Source organism: Leopardus geoffroyi, chromosome A1 (genome assembly GCF_018350155.1).
Source record: "Leopardus geoffroyi isolate Oge1 chromosome A1, O.geoffroyi_Oge1_pat1.0, whole genome shotgun sequence".
Taxonomy (NCBI): domain Eukaryota; kingdom Metazoa; phylum Chordata; class Mammalia; order Carnivora; family Felidae; genus Leopardus; species Leopardus geoffroyi.
The window spans coordinates 81,662,138-81,689,450 of NC_059326.1; the positions used below are offsets into that span (position 1 = coordinate 81,662,138).

The 27,313-nt window shown below is 45.9% G+C and overlaps 1 protein-coding gene across 7 annotated transcripts in view; it reads right to left on the reverse strand.

Moving 5' to 3' along the window:
* Positions 1 to 27,313, reverse strand: part of TUBGCP3 (tubulin gamma complex associated protein 3) — a 71,438-nt gene that overhangs the window by 22,083 nt on the left and 22,042 nt on the right. For 6 of the 7 annotated variants that reach the window (XM_045482414.1, XM_045482411.1, XM_045482419.1 and 3 more), the window contains 9 exons: positions 25,840 to 25,958; positions 24,977 to 25,102; positions 23,577 to 23,645; positions 23,034 to 23,166; positions 21,300 to 21,466; positions 5,783 to 5,893; positions 5,167 to 5,275; positions 3,233 to 3,422; positions 728 to 863 (listed from right to left, as the gene is read on the reverse strand). In XM_045482414.1, coding sequence (XP_045338370.1) covers positions 728 to 863; positions 3,233 to 3,422; positions 5,167 to 5,275; positions 5,783 to 5,893; positions 21,300 to 21,466; positions 23,034 to 23,166; positions 23,577 to 23,645; positions 24,977 to 25,102; positions 25,840 to 25,958 — 1,160 coding nt within the window. The remainder of the gene's footprint in view (positions 1 to 727; positions 864 to 3,232; positions 3,423 to 5,166; positions 5,276 to 5,782; positions 5,894 to 21,299; positions 21,467 to 23,033; positions 23,167 to 23,576; positions 23,646 to 24,976; positions 25,103 to 25,839; positions 25,959 to 27,313) is intronic. The other variant, XM_045482420.1, reaches the window with a different exon arrangement.

Here is a 27,313-nt window from a genome sequence, read left to right on the forward strand (position 1 = left end):
AGTCAACATTTAGGGGTGCCTAGGTGGCTCAGTTGGTTAAGCAACTGACTTTGGCTCAGGTCATGATCTCACGGTTCGTGGGTTCGAGCCCCGCGTCGGGCTCTGTGCTGACAGCTCGGAGCCTAGAGCCTGTTCAGATTCTGTGTCTCCCTCTCTCTCTGCCCCTCCCTCACTCGTGCTCTGATTCTCTCTCTCAAAAATGAATAAACATTAAAAAAAAAAAAAATGAGTCAACATTTTAAAAAAGCCAACAAGCCCTACTAATGGTCCTTCATCATAGCTAAGCAAACAGTGTGTGATGTTTCTGACACTCATTCCCCTAAGAAAACTCACCGTCTATCAAACTGAAACTAAATACATCTATGTTTGATGAATATTACTGTTACATGCCATCCCTGTGCCTCCTGCAACATTACCATCAACAGGAGACAAGATTCACTCCACAACGTGCTACCGAGCGCCGGGCTGAGCGCTGCGTGTTCTCCGTCTGTGGCCCTGTGGGGACTTTGCACAGGGAGCAGATGGAGAAGCCCAGTGCAATTTAGAGATGTAGCCCTTGTTGAAGACCAACAAGCAGCACAGTGCAGGCTCAAGCCAGCCAGCCTTCCGGTAACGACTCCCACCCGGCAGGCTAGACGAGATGCAGGCCACACGCCACACACCGGAACGCTGGCGGGAGTGCTGGCCCGGGGAGCTCACGGCCTGAGCAGAACCAGGGCCACAGTACCTCCAGCAGCCTCACATCCAGTCTCTTGAGGATCTCAGGGCTGTCAAACTGGGCGTTGGTGGCTCTGACGGCGGTTTCAAGAATTCCAGTCAAGTTGTGTTGATACAAAGTCGTAGCTGGACGGACAAGTTCTGGTCTTAACAGATTTTGTAAAAATAAAAGATGTTACTTGAATTCTTAAAGAGCTTTGCAAAAACTTAAAATTGTAGAAAGAGTTGAAATTATAAAAACTAAAAAGACAAACCACTACAACATAGAAACAAAAGTTTCACAAAACTAACTGTAAACAGGATTTCACCAAGTCTTTTGGGGAATAAAACATTTCTTTAAATCTCAAAAAAATTAATTTTGATTCTGCTTAAATTGAAAATACTTAACATATGCCATACACATTAACAAATCAAGTTTTCAACTTAAGTCTGGCCTACAGTAACGGGAACTACTGGAATTTTCTGCACAGACCCAATGGGTAGAGAGGTCTTTGTTAAATCAAAACAACTAGATACACAGACGTCATGATTCTAGAAGCTAAAAATTGCCACGTTATCAGCAAACACTTCTCTGGGGTTACTCATGTCCGGGTTACTAAACAGAAAGCTAACATTACCGGGCAAGAACCGGCCAGGTTACCAACACAGCCTGAGGGCGAGGGGAAGTGCAAGAAAGGGGCCACCCAGCGCAAACAAGCCGCTGTGTGTGAGCACTAGGTTGGAGTGCGCCACCTGAGGGCCACAGCCAACACCCCGTGTGACACACAGGACCAGTCGGTACAAGAGCAAATCCTAGGAGTTCTCATCAAAAGGAGAAAAGGGGTTTCTTTCCTTTTTTTCTTTTCTTTGTGTCTATGTGAGAAAATGGATGCTAGCTGAACCTACTGTGGTCACCATTTCACAACACATGGAGTCAAGTCATCGTGCTGTACACCTTACACTCACACAGTGATCTAGGTCAACTATTGCTCAATACACTGGGGGGAAAGCCTGCCCATCACCCCCAGGCGTGCACATAAGCTGTGCGGCTCCAGGTCTTCGTGGCAGCAAAACGTGGGGCAGAGACCGATGAAGAGGGACCATGACATCATCACTCAGAGAAGTCTGAGGCTAGCTGGAGACCAAGGACATCCCCCACTTTAAAGCCACAAACTTCAAACATGTCTTCAAGAAACAAATCTTCTGATTACGAGATGCTCTAAATATCAAAACCGCGCATAAGGCAAACATGTTACATCAGCCACACGACCTGGTCCGTAGCATGACAGGCACCCCTGCGTTTGGCCTCACCTGTAAACCGCGAGAGCTGCCTTGCCCACCTTGACCTGCACAGTTGCACCCTGGGCCAGGTCCCCCTACATGCTCACGGGAACCCCCATTTAGGCCAATGGCATCTCCCCTCCAAACACTCCTGCCCGCCCATGCTTCCGGCAGGCACTGGGCTGGAGATCAGGACTGAGCTCACCAGAGGCCCCTTCCCTGCTCAGGGTCCAGACGGGACACTTCCACGAGTACGTGTGCTCAGTTCACAGTTCACCAACCCCTTCTCAAGCTGACGACACAGTCACCCACCAGCACAAGCAAGTAGAAGGTCAGTGACAGCTATGTGTGCCCTAAACTACTTTTCATGCTGAAGGTGGGCTCCGGGGCAGAGGAGGGACCACAGGGGCCTGTGTCTGGACCAGGGGCCTCATTAGAAACGCACGTTCCTGGCCCCACCCCCGAGGGACCAAGCCCCTCTGTGGGCAGGCCCAGGGTTCACCTCAGCCAGCTCCCTCGGCAACTCTGAGGCACAGTGACATCTCAGGACCAGGCCACCAAAACCACCCCTTAATCACACAGGTAAGACTGGAAGGCCACACACTCTTTCAAGTGTTCCAAAGGGAACATCAAAAAGTGCCACTCTCCATTCCTCAGTGCCTGAGTGGACATCACCCGCGCTCTGGCTAGGAGCCTGGCTGCACCCGAGGTCGGTGTGTCTAGAGCCCGGGATGGGACAGACATCCTGCTGAGGGGCTGGGAGAGTCTCCACAGAGGCCAGGGAGGGACCCACATCTAATTCTGGGACAAAAGGTGCCATGAAAAATGTCACAGAACAAAATGAAAGGAGTAGTAATTTTGTTTTATAGGTTTTTTCCCCCAAGGAACAATTTAAAATTCATAATATGGAAAAAGTTGTTTGCAATACACAATTTTTGAACTTGTTTGAAACTGGCACTAAGTGTGATCACACTGCACACGCCTCGGACACGGGACTGTCAGTGCCAGGGTTTCCACAAGGCCCACAGGCTTGTGAGAAAGGTACAGAATATGAGAAAACAAACAGACTTCGATGTGACAATCTTGGTTTCATCAAAAAATTTTCCAAAAAAATTTCAGATTTCATCTTACCGATATGTTCTCTAAGAACTCAGCCAATTTCCCCTAATGGCATTTATTCTTTAAAACAAGAACTGTTAAGACTCCTCATGTTGCAATCTACTGTGTATTTAAAAGATCCAAAGAGTGTTCTTACTTGAGCAAGTCCATTAAGTGCCTGATGAAGTCCCCTTGGCCAAGGAGCAGGTAGCGCCTCACAGCCTGCATGTGGTCCAGCAAGCTGTACTTTTTGTTAAGAACGTCCAACAGATACTTGCTGGTCTCAAAGTAAGCAGCATCGATTTTGCCCCGAAACGCATTCTCCAAATCTGTGAACAAATCTGCAGCTGTAAAGAACCAAACGAGAGCATATACGTACATAACTTGTATTTCAATAAAGATAAAACTACCAGCTCCACACACAAACGTCACCGCCTACACCCACAAACGGCCCTGGTGACAGACCCAATGGGCCGGGTGCGCAGGAAGGCGAATGAGCCCGAGCCCAAGAAACCCAAGAAACCCAAGAAACCAAAAAGGCCGCCATCTGCTGGACGCACAGTGGACGCCCGAGCTCTGACCTATGAGAGGCCCCAACAACAGTCCGTCCTGTCCTAAACCTGAAGGTCAAGTCACTTTCAACAACACAACTAACTCAACACCTCATGGAGACACTGAGGTGAAGAAGGCAGCACAGGGAGGGTCAGTGTTGAACTGCCCGCACGGTCTCAAGAATGAACAAGAAGGTGCCCACAGTGAGCAAGCTCTGGGAACTGCTGGCCTCAGGGTGAAACACAAGAAACGACACACGTTGGCGAGGATGCGGAGAAAAGGGATCCTCGTGCACTGCTGGTGGAAATGCAAACTGGTGCAGCCACTGTGGAAATCAGTGTGGAAGCTCCTCAAAAAGTTAGAAGCAGAACCACCATATGACCAAGCAACTGTACTTGGTATTTCCGCAAAGGAAATGCAAACACTAATTCAAAAAGATACCCGCACCCCCACGCTCACCGCACGTTATTTATGATACACAAGATACGGGAGCAACCCGAGTGTCTGTCGACGACTGAACGGTCGAGAGGTGGTGTGCACACACAGTGGGCTATCATTTACCTGGAGAAAGGTTATTCTGCTATTGTGGCAACATGGGCGGACCTGGGAGGGTTACGCTAAGTGAAAGAAGGCAGACACAGATACCGTACGGTATCACTTATGTGTGGACTCTAAAGTAGTCAAAGTCAGAGAAGCAGGGAGTAGACTGGTGGTTGCAGGGCCGGAGGGGAGGAGAAAGCAGTGAAAGGGTACAAAGTCTGGGTTCTGCAAGCTAGAGTTGCCGGGACGACCATGGAGCACAGTGCCTGTGGCTAACTCCACAGTATCACATACTTACAGCATGTTATCTATACTCGTTTACCACTCTCTATGTTTGATTATTTGGTATTTCATTTCCTTGTACATTTTCATCTTCATACCTAGAGTTTAAGCTCACGAAAGGCACAGTCATTCTCATGAAGAGTAAGTCATGTCGTGTCGCCTGTAGCTGACACTGCGAACAGAGTCAGAACGACAACACGAACAGCAAACAGCCAGGAGGGAAAGCTGCACTCATCAAGTCGGCCGCACACAAAACACTGTGGAATTACTTCGGTGGGGCAGGCAGCAGATGGGAAAAATGGAAGCAAGGGCAGCAGCGAACAAGGGGACCATAGGACATCTCACACAGGCAGTCATTTCACCCAGCACTTCCCCTGCTAACTTCTGAATAAGCCTCTTTGTGTTACATGTGGCCACCAGTAGAAACATTTTTCCTTTATTTTCTGATTTTGGTATAACTGTCGCTAGATCGTTTTCTTTTCAAAGTAATACAAATTCCAAGAGAGTAAAACAGCTCCACCTAATCCAGTACTTACTGGTGAACTCCACGTAAAAAGAGAAATTCAAACTTTACATAGAAATGTTTTACACACATCACACTAAATGTGAAGGTATTTCGGATGACAACTCAGAAACTGTCAGTCCTACCAGACAGAAAACACTTCAAGCGACAGCTCTATCGCACCCCCACCACCACCGCCACCACTGCCACCATACCATCCTGGGGGGAGTCGGCAGACTTGGTCACAGCTATCATCTTTGTAGTGGGTGTCTGGTCATGACAAACCTGGTGCAGGAAATTTATTGATTTTCCGATCAAAAGGACCTAAAAAGGAAAAATATCCTCCAGTTACCATGATGTAAAAATGATTAATCATCCAACTACTATAAATATTCATAAGCAACAAATCTACTATTAATTAAAAATTAAGTAATGGAGGGGCACCTGGGTGGCTCAGCTGGTTAAGTTTTTGGCCCAGGTCACAACCTCATGGTTTCATGAGTTTGAACCCCATGTCAGGCTCTGTGCTGATTAGGACTCTCTTTCTCTCTCTCTCTCTCTCTCTCTCTCTCCACCTCCCCCACTCATGCTGTGTCTGTCGTTTCAAAACAAATAAACTTAAAAAAAATTTTTTTAATTGTTTTTTAATTAAGTAGCAAGGACATCTGGGATAGCATCAAGGGAACTGTAGGAACTGAGAAGACTTATTAACAAACACACATTAATCAGTGTATTCAATCAATCTGATCCTAAGATGCGATAGAAGAGTTTTGTCACCTGCTGCCCACATGCAGAATTACGACAGCAGAGCCCCAGTCCCCCCGGCCTCACCTTCCTGGACTGGTCCATCGTAATAAAGGAGGGGATCATCGATCTCCGCAGAGTGTACTTGTCCTGCCACAGCCGGTCTGTCTTGACGGCTGGATCCGAGGCTACGAAAAACTGAAAGCAGAGGCACGGCCAGGTCAGAAGACAACGCTTACAGCAAACCACTCGCTGACAGCCACACCGAGGAAGTCACCCTGAAGGAAAGCTCTCCAGAGACGGGAGACTTACCCTTCACAGAGTAAAACCATCTTCAAAAGCATTTTGAGCACTGGGTGTTGTATGGAAACCAATTTGACAATAAATTTCATATTAAAAAAAAAAAAAAAGCATTTTGGATACATCCCTCTGTAAATGGAATCACAGACGTCCCAGACTTTTTAAACCGAGTCTAACAACGCAGGGCTTTTCTCGAGGATTCATGATCTTCACTCTGATCACAATCATCACCTCTGCTGTAGCCTCTGCTGTGCTCTGGCTGGGAGGGCCACCTCATCTACCTTAGTGAAAACCTGCGGGTGTCCAGGGGTGTGGTGCGGCGATCCCTGTGCTCAGCTGTCCCCTCCTGCCCACGTGCAGCCCTCTGCAGGTTCTCCCCTGCAGACCCCCGGTCTAGAACACAGAGGTGCCAGAGCTAATGGACCCTGCTCACAGACTGCTGGCTGCAGGCTGACCTGGGCGTGTGGGTGGCCAGCACCTGCCTGCCTGGCGGCACTGCAGGAAGTGCCTTCCCAAGAACCACCCTGCACAGAAGCTTCTCCCCTGTCCACTGTGCTCCTCACTTTTGCTGATCCCACTGCCCAACCTGACCCTGATGTAAGAAAGGGCACGAGGCCACTCTCATGTTTCAGTCCCATGTCCTTTAAGTTTTTTTTTTAATTTTTTTAGGTTTATTTATTTTTGGGAAAGACAGAGCATGGGATGGGGGAGGGGCAGAGAGAGAAGAGGAGACAAAGAATCCCAAGCAGGCTCTGTACTGACAGGGTAGAGCCCGACGCAGGGCTTGAACCCACACGCTGCAAGATCATGACCTGAACTGAAGCTGGATGCTTAACTGACCAAGTCCCCAGGTGCCCCTCAGCCCTATGTCCTAAATACATTTGGGCTTTTATCTCTATAAACTCAATTTCTAGTAGAACTGCCAAGTCAAAGCAATTTTTAATTTTTAGAGACATGTCAGACTCCCCTTCCCAACCAAACAGGCACATCCACGGACACTCCCACAAGGAGGATGGCCCCTGTTCTGCATCCTCGCTTGTGTTAGACTGTGCCAGTCAGCTGGTGAAGCTGTGGCCACCTGTACTGTTACCATCCTGACACAGGAAGTGGGGCCTGTTTCCACGATGCTGATGGCCGTTTGCTTTTATTCTCCCATAAACTGTCTTTTCATCTCCTCAACCGTCTACTGACGCTGTCCTTTTCTCATCAACATATGAAAATTCTGTTATATTAGGGAAAATGACCATCTGTGGATGAAGTATTACTAATTTACTTTCTCCAAGTTAACCATTTGGCACCGTTTACAGCATGTTCCATGTTTTCGCTTTGCTCCACTTCTGTTGTGTAGGTGGATTTCTTCCTTTATGGAAGAAGACCTTCTTGTCTTCCTACGATCTTCCCGCTCCTAGATTACGGACAATTTTCCCTTACTATTCCTGACGTGTTATTTTTATTACTTACATTTTTCATCCGTCTAGAATTTACCTTGGATATGATGTCGGGGTTAGTGTTTCCTTCCTCTACTGGCCGAGCTAGCACCTTTTATTTAATATGCTATCCTTTTCTCTGAGCTAAAATGCCTCATCAGAAGCTGTCATAATTGTATCGATAGATCAGAAAAGGGGAAAGGCAACTAGATCAAGAGATGGACGAGGTATGTGATAACATCTTTACTTCCCAGCCTCCAACGGTGACCAGTGGCTTTGTGTTTTATCATCATGAACATGGACTTAAGTGCATCTATGTTTCAGTCCGTTAGAGTTATTACCCTCACTGGCACTCCACCACGTTTTCCATTCTGGGATGATGGGAGCCCCTTCAAGCTGGCTGCTGAGTCCTGTAGACTCGACCTGAGGTGTCTTCCTTGCTTCTGGTGTGGAAGATGTGCCAGGCTCATCTTACTCCTTTCTCCTCTAGACCTAGAATCAGCCACTCCTCCAGGGAGGAGAGAAATGGCCCTCAGTACTTAGTAGTATCTTAACACGGAAGCCGGACGGTTTGAGACGCAGCACTGGCCATGTTAAACGTGACAACCTGGCTCCCCCGTGGGACCGTAAGATCCACTTAAGTCATAACACACTTCTCTAGTGATTCTTACACAAGTTCTAAATCACCAACAGGTGAACAATGCACAACCCAGACTAAGGAAAGTGTGTCCACAGAAACAAAATAGATTTAAAGAATTTTAAAAATATTTTTAGTAATTATATGCCAATGCAAAGTTGATGGTTTCCAGGCAAAACATAAAAAACAAAGAGAGAAAGAGAAAACTTGAAATGAGAAATGTAAAATGCTATCACTATGGCACAGAACCTACTTAACTTTAAAATAAGATATCATTCTTGGGGTGCCTGGGTGGCTCAGTTGGTTCAGCGTCTGACTCTCAATTGAAATCGAGTCAGTTAGTGAGTTCGAGTCCCACTGAGAGCATGGAGCCTGCTTGGGATTCTCTCTCTCTCTTCCTCTCTCTCTCTGCACCTTCTCCACTCACACACGCATGTGCTCTCTCTCGCTCTCTCTCTCAAAATAAAAACTTAAAACAAAAAAGGTATCATTCTATGTTATTCTAGACCACAGAAAAATATATAGAACATTTATTTTATGGATCTAGTATAACACTAGCAAAACCTGACAAAAATAATACCAAAGTTAGAAACTATAGGCTAATTCCATTTGTAAACATAGATGAAAAAATACGAATAAAATATCATCCTTGCATTACTGGAATAAGGTACTTTTGGTCAGGGCACACCATACTCCCAATACACTTCAAAAAAAATTTTTTTTAAGTTTATTTTTGAGAGAGAGAGACAGCGAGAGCGATCGAGCACATGCGCGAGAATGGGGATGAACAGAGACAGAGGGAGACAGAATCCGAAGCAGGCTCCAGGCTCCAAGCTGTCGGCACAAGCCCGACGCGGGGCTCGAACACACGGACCGCGAGATCATGACCTGAGCCGAAGTCGAACGCTTAACCAACTGAGCCACCAGGCGCCCCTGAATACACTCCTAAAGATAAGAGAATGTATAATAAAGTATAAAATAGTATCAGGTAGTCATTAAAAATAAAGTTCATTCTTAATTATTACAAACTCTTCTGGGAATTTGATGAAAAGTACAGATCTTCTTTCCACAAAATAACACTATTATGTGCTATTCAGGAGTTTCAGAGATCATGCTTTATGAAGCCCTGGGTAGAGAAGAATAAAATTTAACAGCACAAAATTTTCATTACTAAATAACCCCCACTGTATTGGTGAAGCAGGAATGTAAAGTAGTGTGTTTCAGAAATACAGTGAATGAAGGTTGAAAAGAAATTTGTCATTATTTCAAATTAAAACAAAAGTAAAAGTAAAGTTTACAAAATACTACACATGTACCATATCTGATAGACACATTGAAAAATACACAAGAATATACTATAAAAAATATACACAAAAATATTGGCAGGTTATCTGTTCATGACAGGATTACTAACAAATTTTCTCCTCTGTTTATATGCTCAAAAATTTTTAATTATTCAAACATTTTTAAATCAGAAAAAATATCATTCAAAAGAATTGAGTAATTAAGACCAATGAGAGAACATATGATACCAGCAAAGAAAACTGTGCAGTAACATCACGTTCTCATAGCAACCAACAAAAAAAGATTTGTTTTCTGTTCACAGAAATCTACTCCTGAGGGTAAATATTTAAGAGAACAAAATTCTTAATGATGCTAAGGTCTTATTCCATCCCTCTTAAGTCAGGGACTGGCATATATAAGGAGGGACCTGAATAAATGCCAACATGTTTATAACCATGTGGATGAGATCAAGTTTCTTATCTTTACGTACAAACTAGTATGTACTGATCTTTGTGTTTTTAGATTTGATTTCTATCCCCTAATTTTAAACACATAACTAATGACTGCTTTGAGGGATAACAGGTCCCACAATCCTGAAGCGATCATCACGTTAAGAGATACTTAAATCACCCAACAGAAACTTGAAAACTGTCACGAGCCCACCAGGAGTCATGCAAAAGGTCACCCAATCACCGCGCTAGGACCGCCCCATAGCCCCCCACTCAGCAGAGAGGGGCTGGTGTAAATTCTGCTGTTACCAGTTATTCACTTAAACGGAAGAGCTAGTCCCACAAACAACGCATTAATTCATCCTGACAGATGGAGTGCAGCCGGCTTTGTATCAGTATGTAAGACGATTTAATTTAAAAGATAAAAAACTCGGACAATTCAGTCATCTTTAGAAATTAGGAAAGCATCACTTCATCTGAGGGCAGAGTAGGGTGCAATCACTCTCCCGGCAAACACTGAGAGGAGTAGGTCCATCCTGGCATTTAATTAAGCCTCTGAAAAACATATAGTTACAGAGGAAAAAAACCAAGGTCAGAACATAATTGCTTGTATTTCACTGATGCATTTTCCACTCAAGGTTCTTTACTTTTCACCATGTGTCAAACACAGAAAGAACGGAGAAAAAAATATAACATAATTGTACCATGATTTCTCATTAACTGTTGGACAAATGCCAAGGCCTCCCTACTAAAAACAGAAATGAAGAGGGTAATTTTCTTAGCAAGCAACGTAGCTTCTAAGAAACAGCCATTATTATACAAAGACCCCAACCCCAAGTGGCAATAGGCAGGCAGCCCCCCAGAGCCCCTGCGCACCCCCCCCAGAGCCCCTGTGCCCCCCCAGAACCTCTGTGCCCCCCAGAGCCTCTGCGCCCCCCCAAAGCCCCTGTGGCCCCCCTAAAGCCCCTGTGGCCCCCCTAAAGCCCCTGTGGCCCCCTCCACCCCCCGCCCCTGCGGCCCACCACACCCAGGAAGCCATACGGGCTCCGCACAGGGAACCAGAAAGGTCTCGCACACGGTAGGCAGGAAAATCCCAGCACGTCAGGGGTGAGGCTGGAAGTGCCAAAATGCTAACATGATCTTACATAGTACACTTTTAAATTCAGTAATTCTTAGCAAAAATATACAAGAAACAGAACAAGAGAGCTGAAGGCACCCAGAGATATTCCCAACAGCAGTCACCACATTATCTCCAGTTCCACCGACCTTCCAGTTCAAGGACATAGATTTTTAGAGTTTTTAAAAATTTTTTTTCAAATTTACTCATTTTTTTGAGACACAGAACAGAGCGTGAGCAGGGGAGGGGCAGAGAGAGGGGGACAGAATCCAAAGCAGTCTCCAGGCTCTGGGCTGTCAGCATAGAGCCTGATGTGGAGCTCGAACTCACTGACCGAGAGATCATGACCTGAGCCGAAGTCAGGCGCTCAACCGACCGAGCCACCCAGGAGCTCTGAGTGTTTTTACAGCATTTAAGTAAACATGTGAAGTCTGGAAATTTTCGGATTCTGAAAGCAAGAAAGCTTACATTTACCTTTTCCTTCCGTGTTTGCTCCCAGATGAAGTCCCTCACCCTTTGAAAAGAATTTTCCAAAAGGCAAAAAATAAAAAGAAAGTAGATTAACATTGAACTACTGGCATAATTTGTTCACCTCAATCACTCAGGGCAGAAAACCCATGTGAACTACTGAAACACGAAAACCCCATGTTTTCATTTGTACTAATTTGTAACCAAATAAAACTACAAACTTCCCCCAAGTGTTGAAAGTACTTAATCACTTACAAAATCTGTAAATTTTTCGAGTGCTCCAACATTTGTCTACCTTTCCATTTCACAACAGAACACAAAACACAAAACACAGTTCCTGCTGGTTGGGCCAAAGGGTCCTATCTTTTTATAACAATTCACAGTAAAATCCCAACTGGTAGGCCCAGAGGCAGTCTTGAATGATTCCATACCAGAGACAGCCAAGCTCAGAGGCTACCTGGGCCTCTAACACATTCTCAGGTTGCAAATCAGCCAAGCCCAGAGGTAGCTAAGGCAGGACACTGACCACTGCCCAGCAGCAGGAGAGACAGACAAGCCTTTCCAGGGAAAACCTCGGAAAACGTGGAAGGAGCTTCCGGGAAGGACAAACTCGAGCTCTGAATAGCCATCAACAGACAGTAGGACCCCCTGCAATCAGTCGGAGCCTAATGCAGGACAGTCACTGAGCAGTGGACAGCTGGGTCAGAGAGAGAAGGGCCAAGAGCAGGGAAGGTTCTGATCCCACCCCTGACTGGCATCCTCACCCGTCCCGAGGCAGGAGAACTGGAGCTTCAAGTACAAGCTCACACCTACGTTGACTCTACAGAAAACTAGCTCCTGTCCACATTCTTGGGGCCAGGTCACGACTTTTCTTGTAGGTTTTGTTCTAACTGGGGGTTTCCTGACCTGGGGTCCATGGGCCCAGAAGGCAGAAGGGTCTGTAAACGTGGAAGGGAAGGGAATTACACTTTATTGGCACTAACTTCTATCTGAAATTTAACTCTTCCTTCCATCACAAATGCAAACAACAAGCCACAGTACCTGTGACTTTGTCACCAAAAGAAATCACATATTCTCACATGACCTGTTCAAGTGGGTGCACAGATCCAAAACGGCCACTAACCCTTCTTACTGAACGTGTCAATAAAGACATACACCTGTTACTGCATCGCTTATCTAATAGGAAGTCTGGAAACACTACATAAACACACTTCTTTACCAGGGAATTTTTCTGGTGCGCATTTACTCTTCTTAATTGACGATTACGCTTTCCCTCCCCCTCACAGAAAACCCCCTGAGAGACTACTGTACAGACAAGAGCTGGTGTGAACTAAGAAGGCCCTCTGCTCTCGCCTCCCTCTCCTCACCTCAGCCCCTCCGACACACTCCGTCTCTGTCCCACTCCAGTCAGGCTGGGGCTGCAGAGAATCACAGGACAGGCCCCCAGGGTCTCGGGCTTCACTGGGCCTCTGAAACATCCTCATGCCCAAGTCACAGTCCACGTCACACCTCCCTACAAGGTTCCCAGAGGGCAGCCAAAGGGACTGGAGACTGCAAATGGCCAGGCCTGGTGACAGGTAATCAAGGACCTCCCTACAACCAGCACTGAGGCAGAATCAAGGCTCAGCAAGGGAGGAAAGCTAAATCTTAGGAGCCAGACATGGCTGGCACCCCTTCGCATAATACAGTCACCATTTTAATCATTTTAGAGCGTGAATTCAGCACTTTAACGTTATCCACTACAAGGCTGTGCACCCGCCATCACCATCAAATTCCAGAACACCCTCAGCATTTATTTGCAGAAACACCATACCCATCAGGCAATGACCTCCCCACCCCTCTCTCCCCAACCCCTGACAGCACTAACCTTTCCGCCTCTGTGACTTGGCCTATCCTGCACATTTCACATAAATGAAATCCTACAACACGTGAGCTTTTGTGTCTGGTTATGTCTCTCAGCCTAAGGCTTTTAAGATTCATCCATGCTGTAGCATGCATCAAAATTTCACTCCTTCTTGGGGCTGAATATTCTATTCTGTCACTTGGATAGACCACCCATTAGGTAACAGACACCGGCACTGCTCCCACCTCTTGACCATCCTGATAATGAATGAGGCTTCTGTGACAATCACGTACAAGTTCTACGTGAACGTTGTGTCCTCACCTCTCTTGGGCACACACCTGGAACCGCTGGGGGTGCGTGTAACTTTCCGAGAAGCTGCCAGCCCTGTCCCTGAGTGGCCACACCGCCGTGTCCCCACCAGCACTGTATCAGGGTTCCAAGGTGGCCAAGTCTCCACCGGCACTTGTTATGCTCTGGCCTGTGCTCTGCTCCAATGAGATCCCCATGAGTGTGGTATGACAGCCCCCTGTGGTTTCCACTCATACTTCCCTGATGACTAACGTTGAGACTCTTTTCTGGTGCTCACTGGCCATCGGTAGACCTCCTTTGGTAAAACCTGAGTACCCTGCCTATTTTTCAATTGCAGTGTTTGTCTTTTTGGTCCCGAGTTGTGATAATTCTTTATATGTTCTGGATACTAGACCCTTACTGCATCTATGATTTGCAAATACATTCTCCCATTCTGTGTGTTTTTCTTTTGTTGCTTATGCTTTTGGTGACATATCTAATCCATAGTCGCAGAGATTTACACACAGCTTCAGCTGTGGGACCTACTTTGAGTAACTTTTTATACACAGTATGCAGGTGAGGTCCGAATCCTTTCTTTTGTGTGTGGACATCCAGCTGTCCCAGAACCACCTGCTGGAAAGACTTTTCTTCCTTCACTGAGTGGTCTTGGAGCCTTGCTGAAAATCACTCAACAAACATGAGCACGTGTATTTCTGGACTCTCAATCCTGCTCTCGGATCTCTGAGCCCATACTCATGCCAGAAACACACCTGTGATTGCTGTGCCCTGTAACATGTGACGTCGGGACGTGTGAGTCCTCCCACTGTGTTCTTCATTTCAAGAACGTGTGGCTTTCCAGGCCCTGTGCACTTCCATGTGACTCTGAGGACCAGTGCTGCCATTTCTGCAACAGAGGCCACGGAATTTTGATGGAGATCACATCCAATGTGAGATCATTTGGAGTAGTGCTGCTACCTTAACAATATCACAGAGGGGCACCTGGGGGGATCAGTCAGTTAAGTATCCGACTTCGGCTCAAGTCATGATCTCACATGGGTCTGTGGATTTGAGCCCTGCATCGGGCTCTGTTGCTGACAGCTCGGAGCCTGGAGCCTGTTCCAGTTCTGTGTCTCCCTCTCTCTCTCTGCCCTTCCCCCGCTTCCTCTCTCTCTCTCTCCCTCTCTCTCTCTCTCTCTCTCTCTCTCTCCTTCTCTCAAAAATGAATAAACATTAAAAAAAAAAAAATTTGAAAGCACAGTATCACGTCTTCCAAACCATGAACATGTGGAGCCATCGGTTTATTTAGGTCTGCCTTCATTTCCTTAACAGTTTTATGATTTTCAGTACAATTCTTCCACTTTCTTAGTTTAATTTCTCCCTAAGTATCTGATTAATTTTGACATTGTCATACATAGAATTGTTAATGTTATTTTGGGATTGTTTATTGCAAGTATATAAAAATAGGACTGATTTTTATGTACTAATCTTGTATCCAGCTAATTTGGCAAGCGTGTTTTATTAGACTTGGACTGTGAACACTTTAGTTTTCTATGTATAAAATTATGTCATCTATGAAAAGAAGCAGTTTTATCTCCTTTGCAATCTGAGTATCTTTGTTTTTCAACTGCTCCCTTGTCTAACTGCCCTGATGAGAGCTTCCAGCTCCCAGTGCAACCCTGAGCAGGGTGGGGAAAATGGACCTGCTGTCTGTTCCTGAGCTGGGGACCGAGTGTACACCCTTTCACCATCGTGACGTTACCTGTTAGCACTTCATATACGCCCTTTATCAGGCGAGGAGGCTCCTTTCTATTCCTTCGGTGAGTGTTCTGATCACAAGAGTGTTGAGTTTCATCAAATGCTATTTCTGCGTCGCCTGAGATGATTGTACGTTTTTCCCTCGTTTGAACAGTGTGGTGTATTACATCACTTTCCTTATGCTGTAACCACCCCTGCGTTCTTGGGAGAAATCTCGCTTGGTCATGGTGTACAGTCCGTTTAACTTCTAATCCATTTTTTAGTGCTTTATGAGGATTTCTACATCTATATTCATAAAAGATACTGTTCTGTAGTCTTTTTGTGTTGTTGTCTGGCTTTGGGATCAGAATAATATGAGCCTCCTAAAATGTGTAAAAACAAGTATTCTTTCCTCAGTTTCCTAGAAGAGTTTGAAAAGAACTAGTGCTAACTTTATATATTTGGTAGAATTCACCAGTGAAGCCATCTAGTCCTGGGCTCTTTACTGGAAAGCTTGAGATTATGGACTCACTTCACGAGTTACAGGCCTATTCCAAATTCCTACTGCTCCGAGATTCCGTGTCAACGGTCAGTATTTCTAGGAGGTCTCAGGTTTTATTATCTGCAAATGACTTCATTTCTCCACCATTTTTGAGGTGGAGTTTTTGCAGGACACAGAATTCCTGACTGGCAGATTTTCCTTCCAGCATTTTGAGTGTACATCCTAGTGCCTCGCGGCTTCCGTGGTTTCTGAGGAGAGGGCAGCTGCCGACCTAATCGAGGGCCTTCTCCATGCAGAGTTTCCCTAGGACTCTGTCTTCCCACGACTCGATCACAAGGCTCCTGCGGACATGGCGACCTGTCCCACTGGAGTCTGGGGAGCCCCCTGCGCGTCCCGGCGCCATGGGTCTCTCAGACCCTTGACATTCTCCTCTTCTCTTCCTGCTCCTCCGGTGGGATAACTCAGTTGGGTCTATCCTCAAGGCACGTGTTTCCTTTTTCCTGCTCAAATCTGCTGCTGAGCCCCACTAGTGATGTGTTTCATTTCGGTTACTGTACTTTTCATCTCCAGAACTACTTTGGGTCCTTTTTACAATCTCTGTTTATCCAGGTTTTGTGCTCTCTCTGATTACAGAACGTAGCATTTCCTGGGGCACCTGGGTGGCTCAGTCAGTTGAGCGTCTGACTTCAGCTCAGGTCATGATCTCACAGTCCATGGGTTTGAGCCCCGCATTGGGCTCCGTGCTGACAGTTCAGAGCCTGGAGCCTGCTTCAGAATCTGTGACTCCCTCACTCTCTGTCCCCTCCCTCGCTCATGCTCTGTCTCTGTCTCTCAAAAAACAAACGTTAAAAAAAAAAATTTTTTTTTTAAATGTATAAAACATAAAGCGTATAAAATCCAAATATAATTGAAAAAATCATACAGTTTGACTCATTGGGCAAAAAAAATTTAAAAAAAAAGAAAGCAGCATTTCCTTGCATTATGCAAATATTTAATAAACTACTTTTATTTTCGAGAGTGAGCGCATGAGTGGGGACAGGAGCAGAGGGAGAGAGAGGGAATCCCAAGCAGGGTCCAGGCTCAGTGAGGAGCCTGACGCAAGGCTCAGTCCCACAACACTGGGATCGTGACCTCAGCCAAAATCAAGAGTCAGACGCTCAACTGACTGAGCCACCCAGACGTCCCTAATAAACTACTTTTAAATGAGTGGTTTATAAGGCTCACATGTAGCTACTTACAGTTAACCATACGCTTAAAGAAATATGATTTTACAACTAAGTTATAACTCATTACACAATTGAGGGGAAATTAACCAATGTTAGAATTGAAGAGACAAAAATACCCAAATTTTAATTGTGTAAGGATCAAACACAAAACGCAATTGTCTCAACTACCAAATTCTTATGGTAAATATATTATTTAGAGTGAATTAAAGAGAACTTCCCAAATTTAGTCAGAGACTTAATCAGAGTCAGGAACATTTATAAATGTATGGGTCAACGAAAAAAGGAGAAGTCAAAGAACACCACAATTAAGAGAAAGGCCACAGACATATCAGGGCCAGCGGGCACTCAAATTATATCCAGCATTCTTCTTACATAAATTAACAGCAAGTAACCTAGTAACATACTGAGCGCTTACTACCTGCCTGACTCCATCCGCACACACGCGCACAATCCTGTGAGGCTGCTGCTATTACGCACGCACGGAAGATGTGCAAGGGAAGGCTCACAGAGACTACAACACTCGCCCAGGACTCAGAGCTTTTCCAAACTGCAGCCAACGGTCAAACCCAAGCCATCAGACCCCAGAACCTGGGCCTGTGAGCCCCACCGCACGGCGACGAGGCAGGGAGTTAAAACAAGGCCCCTGTAAGAAAGACGCTATGAGCTGCCTGCTGGCACGGCGGTACCCAACAGCAGGCACGCAGCAAAGGGCAGAATCTACTTTACATCAAGGACTCATGTTAGCTCTATAGTCACAGTGCATTTTTGAGAAATCCCAGCCGCCGAACTAGTGAAGCAAACAAGACCATGTGGGTATAAAGTAACTGGCAAATGAACACTTACAAATCCTGAACTTCCTGAAGCCTTCTCTAACCTCAGACACCAAGTAGGAATATCAGTAAATATAAAACCTTAAAAAAGGTAAGTTTACTGTAGTGCAATGTTAGTATTCGAAGTAATCTGAGGAAAGGGTACCTGAGGGTGCTTTATAGTTCTGTCAACTCTTCCAGAAGTCTGAAACTATACAAAAAAAAAAAAAAAAAAAATTTAAGGATAACTTTATCTGGGAATGCAAACTGGTGCAGCCACTCTGGAAAACAGTATGGAGGTTCCTCAAAAAACTAAAAATAGAACTACCCTAAGACCCAGCAACTGCACTATTCGGAATTTATCCAAGGGATATAGGTGTGCTGTTTCAAAGGGACACATGCACCCCCATGTTTATAGCAGCACTATCAACAATAGACAATGTATGGAAAGAGCCCAAATGTCCATCAGTGGATGAATGGATAAAGAAAATATGGTATATATACATATAATAGAGTATTACTCGGCAATCAAAAAGAATGAAATCTTGCCATTTGCAACTATGTGGATAGAACCGGAGGGTATTACGCTAAGTGAAATGAGTCAGTCAGAGAAAGACAAATACCATATGACTTCACTCATATGAGGACTTTAAGATCCAAACAGATGAACATAAGGGAAGGGAAGCAAAAATAATATAAAAACATGGAGGGGACAAAACATAAGACACTCTTAAATATGGAGAACAAACTGAGAGTTACTGGAGGGGTTGTGGGATGGGGGATGGGCTAAATGGGGGAGGGGCACTAAGGAATCTACTCCTGAAATCATTGTTGCACTGCATACTAACTAATTTGGATGTAAATTCAAAAACTAAAATTAAAAAAATAAATGTGTTAATGATACCTACAAAAAAAAAAAAAAAAAAAAAAGAGTAACTTTATCGATGAGGCAAGATCTGAGATTAAGCTGAAGGGATCGTTTGAGCTAATGACCTAACACTGAATTCAACAGACAGGGTGTTTACTTAGCATTTTATCCTTAAATACATAAAACCTAAGGTTTGCCTTACACATATTCTGGGTGACAAGACTTCTTCAAAGTAAGTATCCCAAAGTGAAGCTATCCCAGTCTTGGAGAGTTTGCTTTTTTGCCTCACCTCAGTGAATCAATGTCCAAAAATAGAAAAGAAAACAGTCTAGAGGAAAATCAATCTGCAAGTCAAGGCCCAATTCTCCGGCCCCACAATTATAAATAGGCCCAGATCACACACAGGTCAGACAATCAATAACGAACTGGTGGTACTTTTAGGGACGATTCTGAAAACACAGACGCACACAGTGAATTAGTGGTGTAATTAAGGACTACTTTAAAAACCCAGTTGCTAGAAACTGCAAACTAAATTATTCTCAAAAAAAAAAGACAAAAGCATTGCAAATCAGAAATTAGGTTCTAAATTTTAAAAAGATAATTAACCAGTTTGTGGCTTTAACTTTTGTTTTACTTGACAACAATTTTATATATATCACAATAGGACCAGAACTGCAATTCCTGTCCCAAACTCTGAAGAAAATCAGCTTCATCAAGTCAACTGGTCAGCAGCTGTTTAAAAGGTCAGTATCACCCAGAGGCACCTGGGGGGCTCAATCAGTTAAGCTTCCGACTCTTCTTTTCAGCTCAGGTCATGATCCCAGGGTTCGTGAGTTCGAGCCCCATGTTGGGCTCTGGGCTGACAGCTCGGAGCCTGGATCCTGCTTTGGATTCTGTGTCTCCCTCTCTCTCTGCCCCTCCCTGGTTCATGCTCTGTCTCTGTCTGTCTCTCAAAAATAAATATTAAAAAAAAAAGAGCAACCACAGACACAAGATATCCAAATGTATAAAACCACGCCATGACTCAAGTCTAGAAAGACAGACAAATCCACCAGAAAAGAGGGCAAAGAACAGGCCCAGCAATTGGTAGAATAAAAATAACAAACATGAAAAGCTGGTCAACCTCATTAGGAAGCAGTAGAATGCCTCCAAGACACCGCACCTCACACATTAGAGTAAAAACCTTCAATAGAACTGAGTGACAGGAGCACTGGCCAAGCTAGAGAAGGGGGACCCACGGAAGGCCAACTGCGGGGTGGCCTGGCAGGACCGCTCCAGAGACGGGAAGGGCAGGATCAAAACTAAAAGACTGCGCTCACTCCCCAACAGCCAGCCATCCCACCTCGCAGGACCGACCTCAGAGGAACTCGTATGTATGCACAGGGAGACACATGAAAGGGTGTTGTTTTCAATGACATTCAAAAGGTTTACAACTATGAAGACCATCCGTCGGTACAAGACACTACACACAAAGTGGATGTCCACCTTTCCTACACATAGTAACAAAGGACGACTCTAACGCAGCCACAGCCGACCTACAGGCCACACGGAACAACCCACACAACACCTGCACCTTAGGTGCTGCCCGTGTGCACCAGAGGCTCCCCAAAACCACTCTCGACAGTCGGCTCTGCCGCCATGCTGGTTTAAAAAGCCACTGGTCCCAGCACAACTGGTCTATGAGGAAACAACAGGACCATAACACGAATTTCATGACTGTTCACATCAAGTTCATCCACAAAAAACTAGGTGAAAACAGGAGCCCAGCCTTCTGCTCCACCGCAGGTGAGCCCCACACCCACAAGCCCACATCAGGGCGTCTACGGGGTAAATGCCATGCTCACTCTAGAATGTACGGAGGGCTGGGGCACCTGGTGGGCTCAGTCAGTAAAGTGTCCGACTTCAGCTCAGGTCATGATCTCATGGTCCATGAGTTCAAGCCCCACGTCGGGCTCTGTACCGACAGCTTGGAGCCTGGAGCCTGCTTCGGATTCTGTGCCTCTCTCTCTCTGCCCCTCCACTGCTCGTGTGCTCTCGCTCTCTCTCTCAAAAATAAATGTTAAAGAAAAAAATCTAGGATGCACAGAGGGCTTAACCACTGAACATGTGTCGACAGCACTACAACTTCTGTGAAGTTCCTGTCCTTTCCTAATGTGATGTCCCCGAGGTTTTGAGGGTGCAGCCCCTCATTCCACTCTTTGTCAGAGGACCTATGGTTTGTGCTGCATGACTTGCACAACACAGTGGCTTTTAGGAGCACACATGCCACCTCATGGCAGAACCAACTGTGCTTCCAACAGGCACACAGCACACACACCCATTAAAAGTGCCAGGGCCTCAGTAAGTGACCTTGCAAAGTGACAGAGCGTGCGATACTGCACCACACGAGGACTAACACGGGACACCCAGGTCTGGCTTTGCCGCAAACCTGGCCAGGGGATTTGGCCTTCTGACTTTCCCACCATTAAAACTGGGATGATAATCTCCGACGGACCCCAGGCGGCTCTGTCGCTCAGAGGTAACTGGTTTTCAAAGCACCGCACAAAACACGCACGGCATTCGTGCAGTGCGGTGGCGTTACAGTCGAGAGGAAACAGTTCCCAGGGAGAAAAACTCAAGAGAGTAGCCAGAGACTCGAACAGCGCTCCTTACTTCGTGATACGTGTCCTCGAGCTCCCCGTCGTATATCCAGCGGTACAGGAAACTCAGCACAGGATGTGACACTAAGCTGAGAATGTGCTGCACCAGGGACCTCACGTACGGGTCCCCCGTCTTCGTGTACGCGTGGACAGCAGAGGCCAGCTCACCTCCTTTCCTCCCTGGGGGACACATGCAAAACACCCAAATTACATTCCCGGCAGAGACCAGGTCATCGAGATGCAGTGTTCCCTGGCTACCATCTGGGACTGAGGAGTGGCAGCTAACGTGTCGAGGAACAGAGAGAGCACCAGCCTGCCCCAGGCTTCACGAGTCAGAGCAAGGCACTCCCCTACCTCTGCGCAGCCGCTGCGGGGTTTTTCAAGAGCAACACCCCTGACTCGTTACTCAAGCTGGAACATGAATTGTCACCTCTTCTGACCAAGACACGCATTAAGACTCACACTTTATACTGCAGTCAGGGATATAAACACATATAGAAAATATGAAAGTTTTACAAAACAGTACTTGCACTTTAATGCTTCCTATTTTCTTCCTTTCCTCCTTTAGTACCACACGCTAGTCTCGGCTTACCAAACTCATCTTACAACCCCATTAAGTGGCTAGAACTCCCATTCTGAAAAATCCTGCCACGGTGAAGAGTCCCGGGCCCGGGGAGCACAGCTCAGGATGAAGCACTGGCAGTGGCAAATATCAGGCCCCAAAACACAAACACAGAAAGTTTCTTACGGTAAGAATTCAGGATTTGATTAGGTTGCTGAAAGATTTTCAGGAAGGTCTAATGTGACCCGATGTTACTCAGATGCTCCTGGCAGGAGCACACACAGCTGCCCGAGGGAGGGGCAGAGATGTCAGAAGGAGCTGGAGGTCCAGGACACGAGGGACTCAGTGCACACAGAAAGGGGCGGGGACTGGGGAGAGAGACAGAGGAAGAGTCTAGAAGGAATCCACATGGGGGTGCTCATCATCTGAGAAAAGACACATATTTTGCCTGACTGCTTTCTCTTTTTGAGGGGAGGTGGCAGGAAGTAGAGGAGGCAGGGCACGGACAGCTTGGCGAGCTCAGACCACACATGCTGGAGTCCCGGCCCCTGTGCTCACACAGACAGAAGAGGGTGGCAGCGGACACAGGGCCGTGACCTAGGGGCGGACCCTCAGCTTCTCCCACCTCACTCAGTTCTCACAATCCTAAGAGGAGGCCATTGACGCCCCAGCATTACAGGGAAGAAAAGACAAAGAGGTTCTTGGTCAAGGTAGCTCCAACAGAGAGAAAAAATGTTCAGAAGGCAGGTAGAAATGCAGAGCCAGAGCCTGGGAGAGGCCCCAGCCACACAGGCAAACTGGAGGACTTGTAACACCTAGCTTGTGGACCCAGACCTGGGCCGTAACCTCAGGAGGAGGAAACCCCCAGGTAAGGCTGCTGGGCCAGAGACGAGTAAAAGGGGCTTAGAGATGAACAGTTACAACACCAAGGACCACAAAATGCTTACAAACTAGACACCCTCTCCTTTCTTCCCTCATTTCAATGAACTACTAAGCTTCCACAAACATAAATATGGGGCCATGTCAGCAACTGGTGACTTTCCCTATAAGTGATCTACGCACTTGTACGTAATCTGCACATTTATGGCTGTCAAGGATACACGAGAGCAGGCACGCAAATGACCGCAGATGAAATTCTCTAAAACCTGCTTTGAAATAAAGCAGGTCCATGAGACTCAAAACAACCTTGGCAGTGGTCCACCAGGGCCGCGAGAGTCTTCAGTCTTATCTTGGGGTCGTACGTCCAAACCAGGAGGCGCCGGAGCGTCAAGCTACTCTCAAGGCCCAAGTTCACCCCCTGATCATCCTCTAACTGTAGCTGAAAAACAACAAAGACGTAACATGTAAACACAAGTCACCAAATATGTCCACCATTTCTTAATCCACGGAAGTCAGCATGGGGAGCGGATTATTCTCATAAAACGAAGCGACAGGTCCCCTCAGAGAACAATAGTTTCTTCAAGCCACTAGTCATCGGTTGAAATTACGGTAGATCACTTCTCAGCCTCTTGGCTAAGATCAAGTGAAATGGTAGACAGAATTCTGAAAATCAGCATTAATTGCCTCTCGAATACACTGAAACTCCATGGGTATCGAGACCTCACAAACAGCATTAGCAAACATTTTTATCTTTTAAAAGTAATTACAAAGACACTTAAAAGCTCTATATAGTTGCGATTTTGTATGATGGCAAATCAGGAAGAAATTAAAATACAAGCAAAGCATTACCTGGGAATGTAAGACAGACAGCAATCGGTAGTATTCCTTCAGTTCCTGATGCAAGGCCGCGCAAAAGCTCTGCGTGGGAAAAAGCAGGCGTTGTGAACACACAGCACAACCCTCACGCGCCAGCGCATCTGATTGCCACAGGCTCAGCGCTGGACCACGACTGGTACATTCTGCTGGTTTAAGTTCTGCTTCTGCCAGGGGCCTGCTGGCAGCTTTACCCACCAGCATGGCCATAGTTCATCCCACGAGGGGGGTGTTCTCCCCCAGCACGAGCTTTGCAGTTGGAAAATCAGATTACAGCTAAACGTATATTCACTTTGACAATGATCTTTTAATATTATATCCCCTCTAAATCTTTAGAGTTAAAATGTCATTTTCTCAGGGGCACCTGGGGGGTTCATCTGACTCCTGATTTCAGCTCAGCTCAGGTCATGATCTCAAGGTTTCTGAGTTCAAGCCCCGAGTAGGGCTCTGTATTGACTGTGCAGGGCCTGCTTGGGATTCTTTCTCTCCCTCACTCTCTGCATTCACACTCTTTCTCTCAGAAATAAATAAAACATTTTTAAAAATGTAATTTTCTCTGTTTTTAATTAGAATTTAAAAACTGGCAACTCCATGCCAGTTTCTCCCAATTTTTCACTGTTGTTTGTACCGCTCATTTTCCACACCCATATTATTAAAAACTTCTTTGTATTTCTAGGATCTTAAATACAGAAAAGGTGAGGGGCGCCTGGGTGGCTCAATCGGTTGAGCAACCGACCTCAACTCAGGTCATGATCTCTCAGTTCCTGAGTTCAAGCCCTGCGTCGGGCTCTGTGCTGACAGCTCAGAGCCTGGAGCCTGTTTCCGATTCCGTGTCTCCCTCGCTCTCTGCCCCTCCCCCGCTCACACTCTGTCTCTCTCTCAAAGTAAATAAATTTTTTTTAAAAATACTAAAAAGATGTCAAACCAGAATCTGTAAGAAAGACCATCACACAGTCCTGTGACAAAAACTTTCTAGAATGAACCCTAGAATGTAAACCCAGAGACCTCAGGGGGAAGAACCTGCAAAGGATAAAACCTCTTCTCTTTAAATATCAGGCTCCACACTGTTCTGAGTATCTTAAAGTGATACACCGTCAGTCATCTGCAGGTTTATTTTAATGCATTTATGTATTCTGTGCTCACACTCCACCAACAGCTACCGTGAACCATGTGTGGTACTGGGTTATCTCTGTCAATACTCACCGTGGTTTCTATTTTCTCGAGTGGACCAGGATGGCTCCAGTGTTGCAGTATCAAAACTTCCTTACTTAAAAAGAACCCTCTTTTCAAGAATTACTTTCATAGTAAGATTCTAGGTAGACTAAGCACTCCCCAAAATGAAGGCATCCTAAATGTTGTAGTAACAACAAACATACCTGACCCACAAGTCCAAACGAACGGTCTAGACTCCTCTGGTCAGTGTATTTTCTGATTTTGTTATGCAACCATCCCAACTCAGCAAGTCTGACTGTCGTATCCCTCAAAGATTTACTTAGGTTTGCCTGAAAAGTAAATATATCAAGAGTTAAAAATTAACAGTAGAATTTCAATTGCTTTTCTAAACCATTTGCACTTTTAGTATCCTAATGCTTAGGCCCCAACACATGGCACTTACAAGTAACGAAAAACACCACCACCAAGACAGAACAACGAGAGTCTGGGAAACGAGGGCAGCAGGTGCCAGCAAGGAAGGGAAGTAGAACCTCTCTCTGCAAGTGTAAGGCTCAAGCAGCATCACCCCGAGACGTAGCTGGCCAGCTCCCCAGCACGGCAGGGGCCCTGTGACGTCAGCCACGTCCTAGAACGGCCGGGACTTGCAAAAGACCACGACATCAACACGAAAGGGCCATGGGGAAGGAGGTTCCAGAAGGGGGAAGCAGGCAAGTGGAGGCACCTTATCCGGAATGGTGTACCAACTGCAGAGATGCCGAGTGGTACCCGCCCCTCGGGTGCCTCGACACCACCATCACCAAGAGCAGGAGTCAGCTCGTGGGTGGCTGCATCCGTGAACACGAGAGGACACGGAAGGAGAAGCAAGCAAGGTCTCAGCAAAAGCACCAGAGCAACAAGCCCGCGGGGAGGCAGACCCGTGTGCCCAACCGGCACACAGGCTCTGGGGGTCCAGTACCCCAAGTGCACCTGTCGCCCCTACAGGTTAACAGCTCCCGGCCGGCTGTACCGACACCCGTCTTTCCTGCCTGAACACCTCACACCTCACACGGGGGGCCGGTAACTGTACCTTTGCCTCCACTTTGTAGCGGTTCTCCACGCTGTCCATCTTGACATGCTTGCCATCTATGCCCTGGAAGACGTACACAATGTCCCGCACAAGGGCCGCCTCCGTAACTTCCCCAGCACCTGAAACATGGGTTTTGTAAGAGGAATTACTGAACAACACATTTTAAGATGGAATCTATTTTATACCACACCTAGTTTTACATTACATGTTTCAACCAGGAGAAAATTTTAAAGTTAAAAAAAATGAGCTTAAGATGGAAAAAGTATGAAGTCCTAAAAACCAAGAGTTTTCTCAAAAAGATATGGAGATCATAGAATTTGTTATACAAAAAGTCTTTAGAAATTTTTTAAAAAAGCAGGGGTGCCTGGGTGGCTCAGTTGGTTAAGTGTCCAACTCTTGATCTCAGTTCCAGTCTTGACCTCACAGTCATGAGTTCAAGCCTCGCACTGGGCTCCGCACTGTGGCGTGAAGCCGATTTCACAACCAATCACAAAGGGATGGGTAATTATTTCATAGATGGCGTTTGTGAAAATTTATTCCACGGCATGAGTATGAACTTGGTTCCATTCTCAATCACATAAAAAGAAGCGAATACGATAGAAAAGTTATGATTTCCATAAACTTTGGAACAAAAGCTAAGTCAGAATTTAGGTGTTACTCAACGACAAAGAGGCAATGCTCAGAAACCCAAGACATCGGTGGGAGGAAAAATGTAATGAGTACACAGTCAGGGCCCAGCACTCCCAGAACCAGGGTAGTGAGTCAGAAGGTAAGGACAGGTACGTACTTCAGTTGTGGGGATAATATTCCATAAATATCAACGCCACCAAACTACAGGTAATATTGTTCAAATGTTATCTACCTGTCGTTACTGACTACTTTGTCTGCCTTTTCCATCAGTTACTAAGAGAGAGAAATTGAAATATCCAACTGTAATTGTGGGTCTGTTTTCTTTGTAGGTCTGTTGGTTTTCCACTGTGCATCTGAAGCTGTTGGTAGGTGAATACACATTTAGCAGCATTATTCCTTCCTGAAGAACTGACCCTTTCCCTGTTAGGAAACATCCCTCTGCCCTGATGACACTCCTACGGTGTCTACTCTGACAGTGAGGGAGCAGCCCGTCTTCCCATGGTTAAATACAAGATGCGTGTTTCCATCCATTTACTGCCAACCTATTTGTGTCTCTATATTTGGAATATATCTCTTTCGAGCAGTACATAATGGTCTAAATGTAATTTTTTTAAAACTAAATGAAGTGTCTAATCTATACACATTTAATGTGACTACAGACGTGTTTGATTTAAACTCCCTGCATTGCAGTATGTTTCCTATTTATTGCCTGTTCTTTCTTCCTTTGCACCTCCTCTCCTGCTCTTTGGGACTGATCAAGTACACTGTGAAGTCCTTTTATCTGTGAGCTCTGTGTGTCACGCAGGCTTGAAGGCCCTGGTAGGGGCCAGGAGTCACAGCAAAC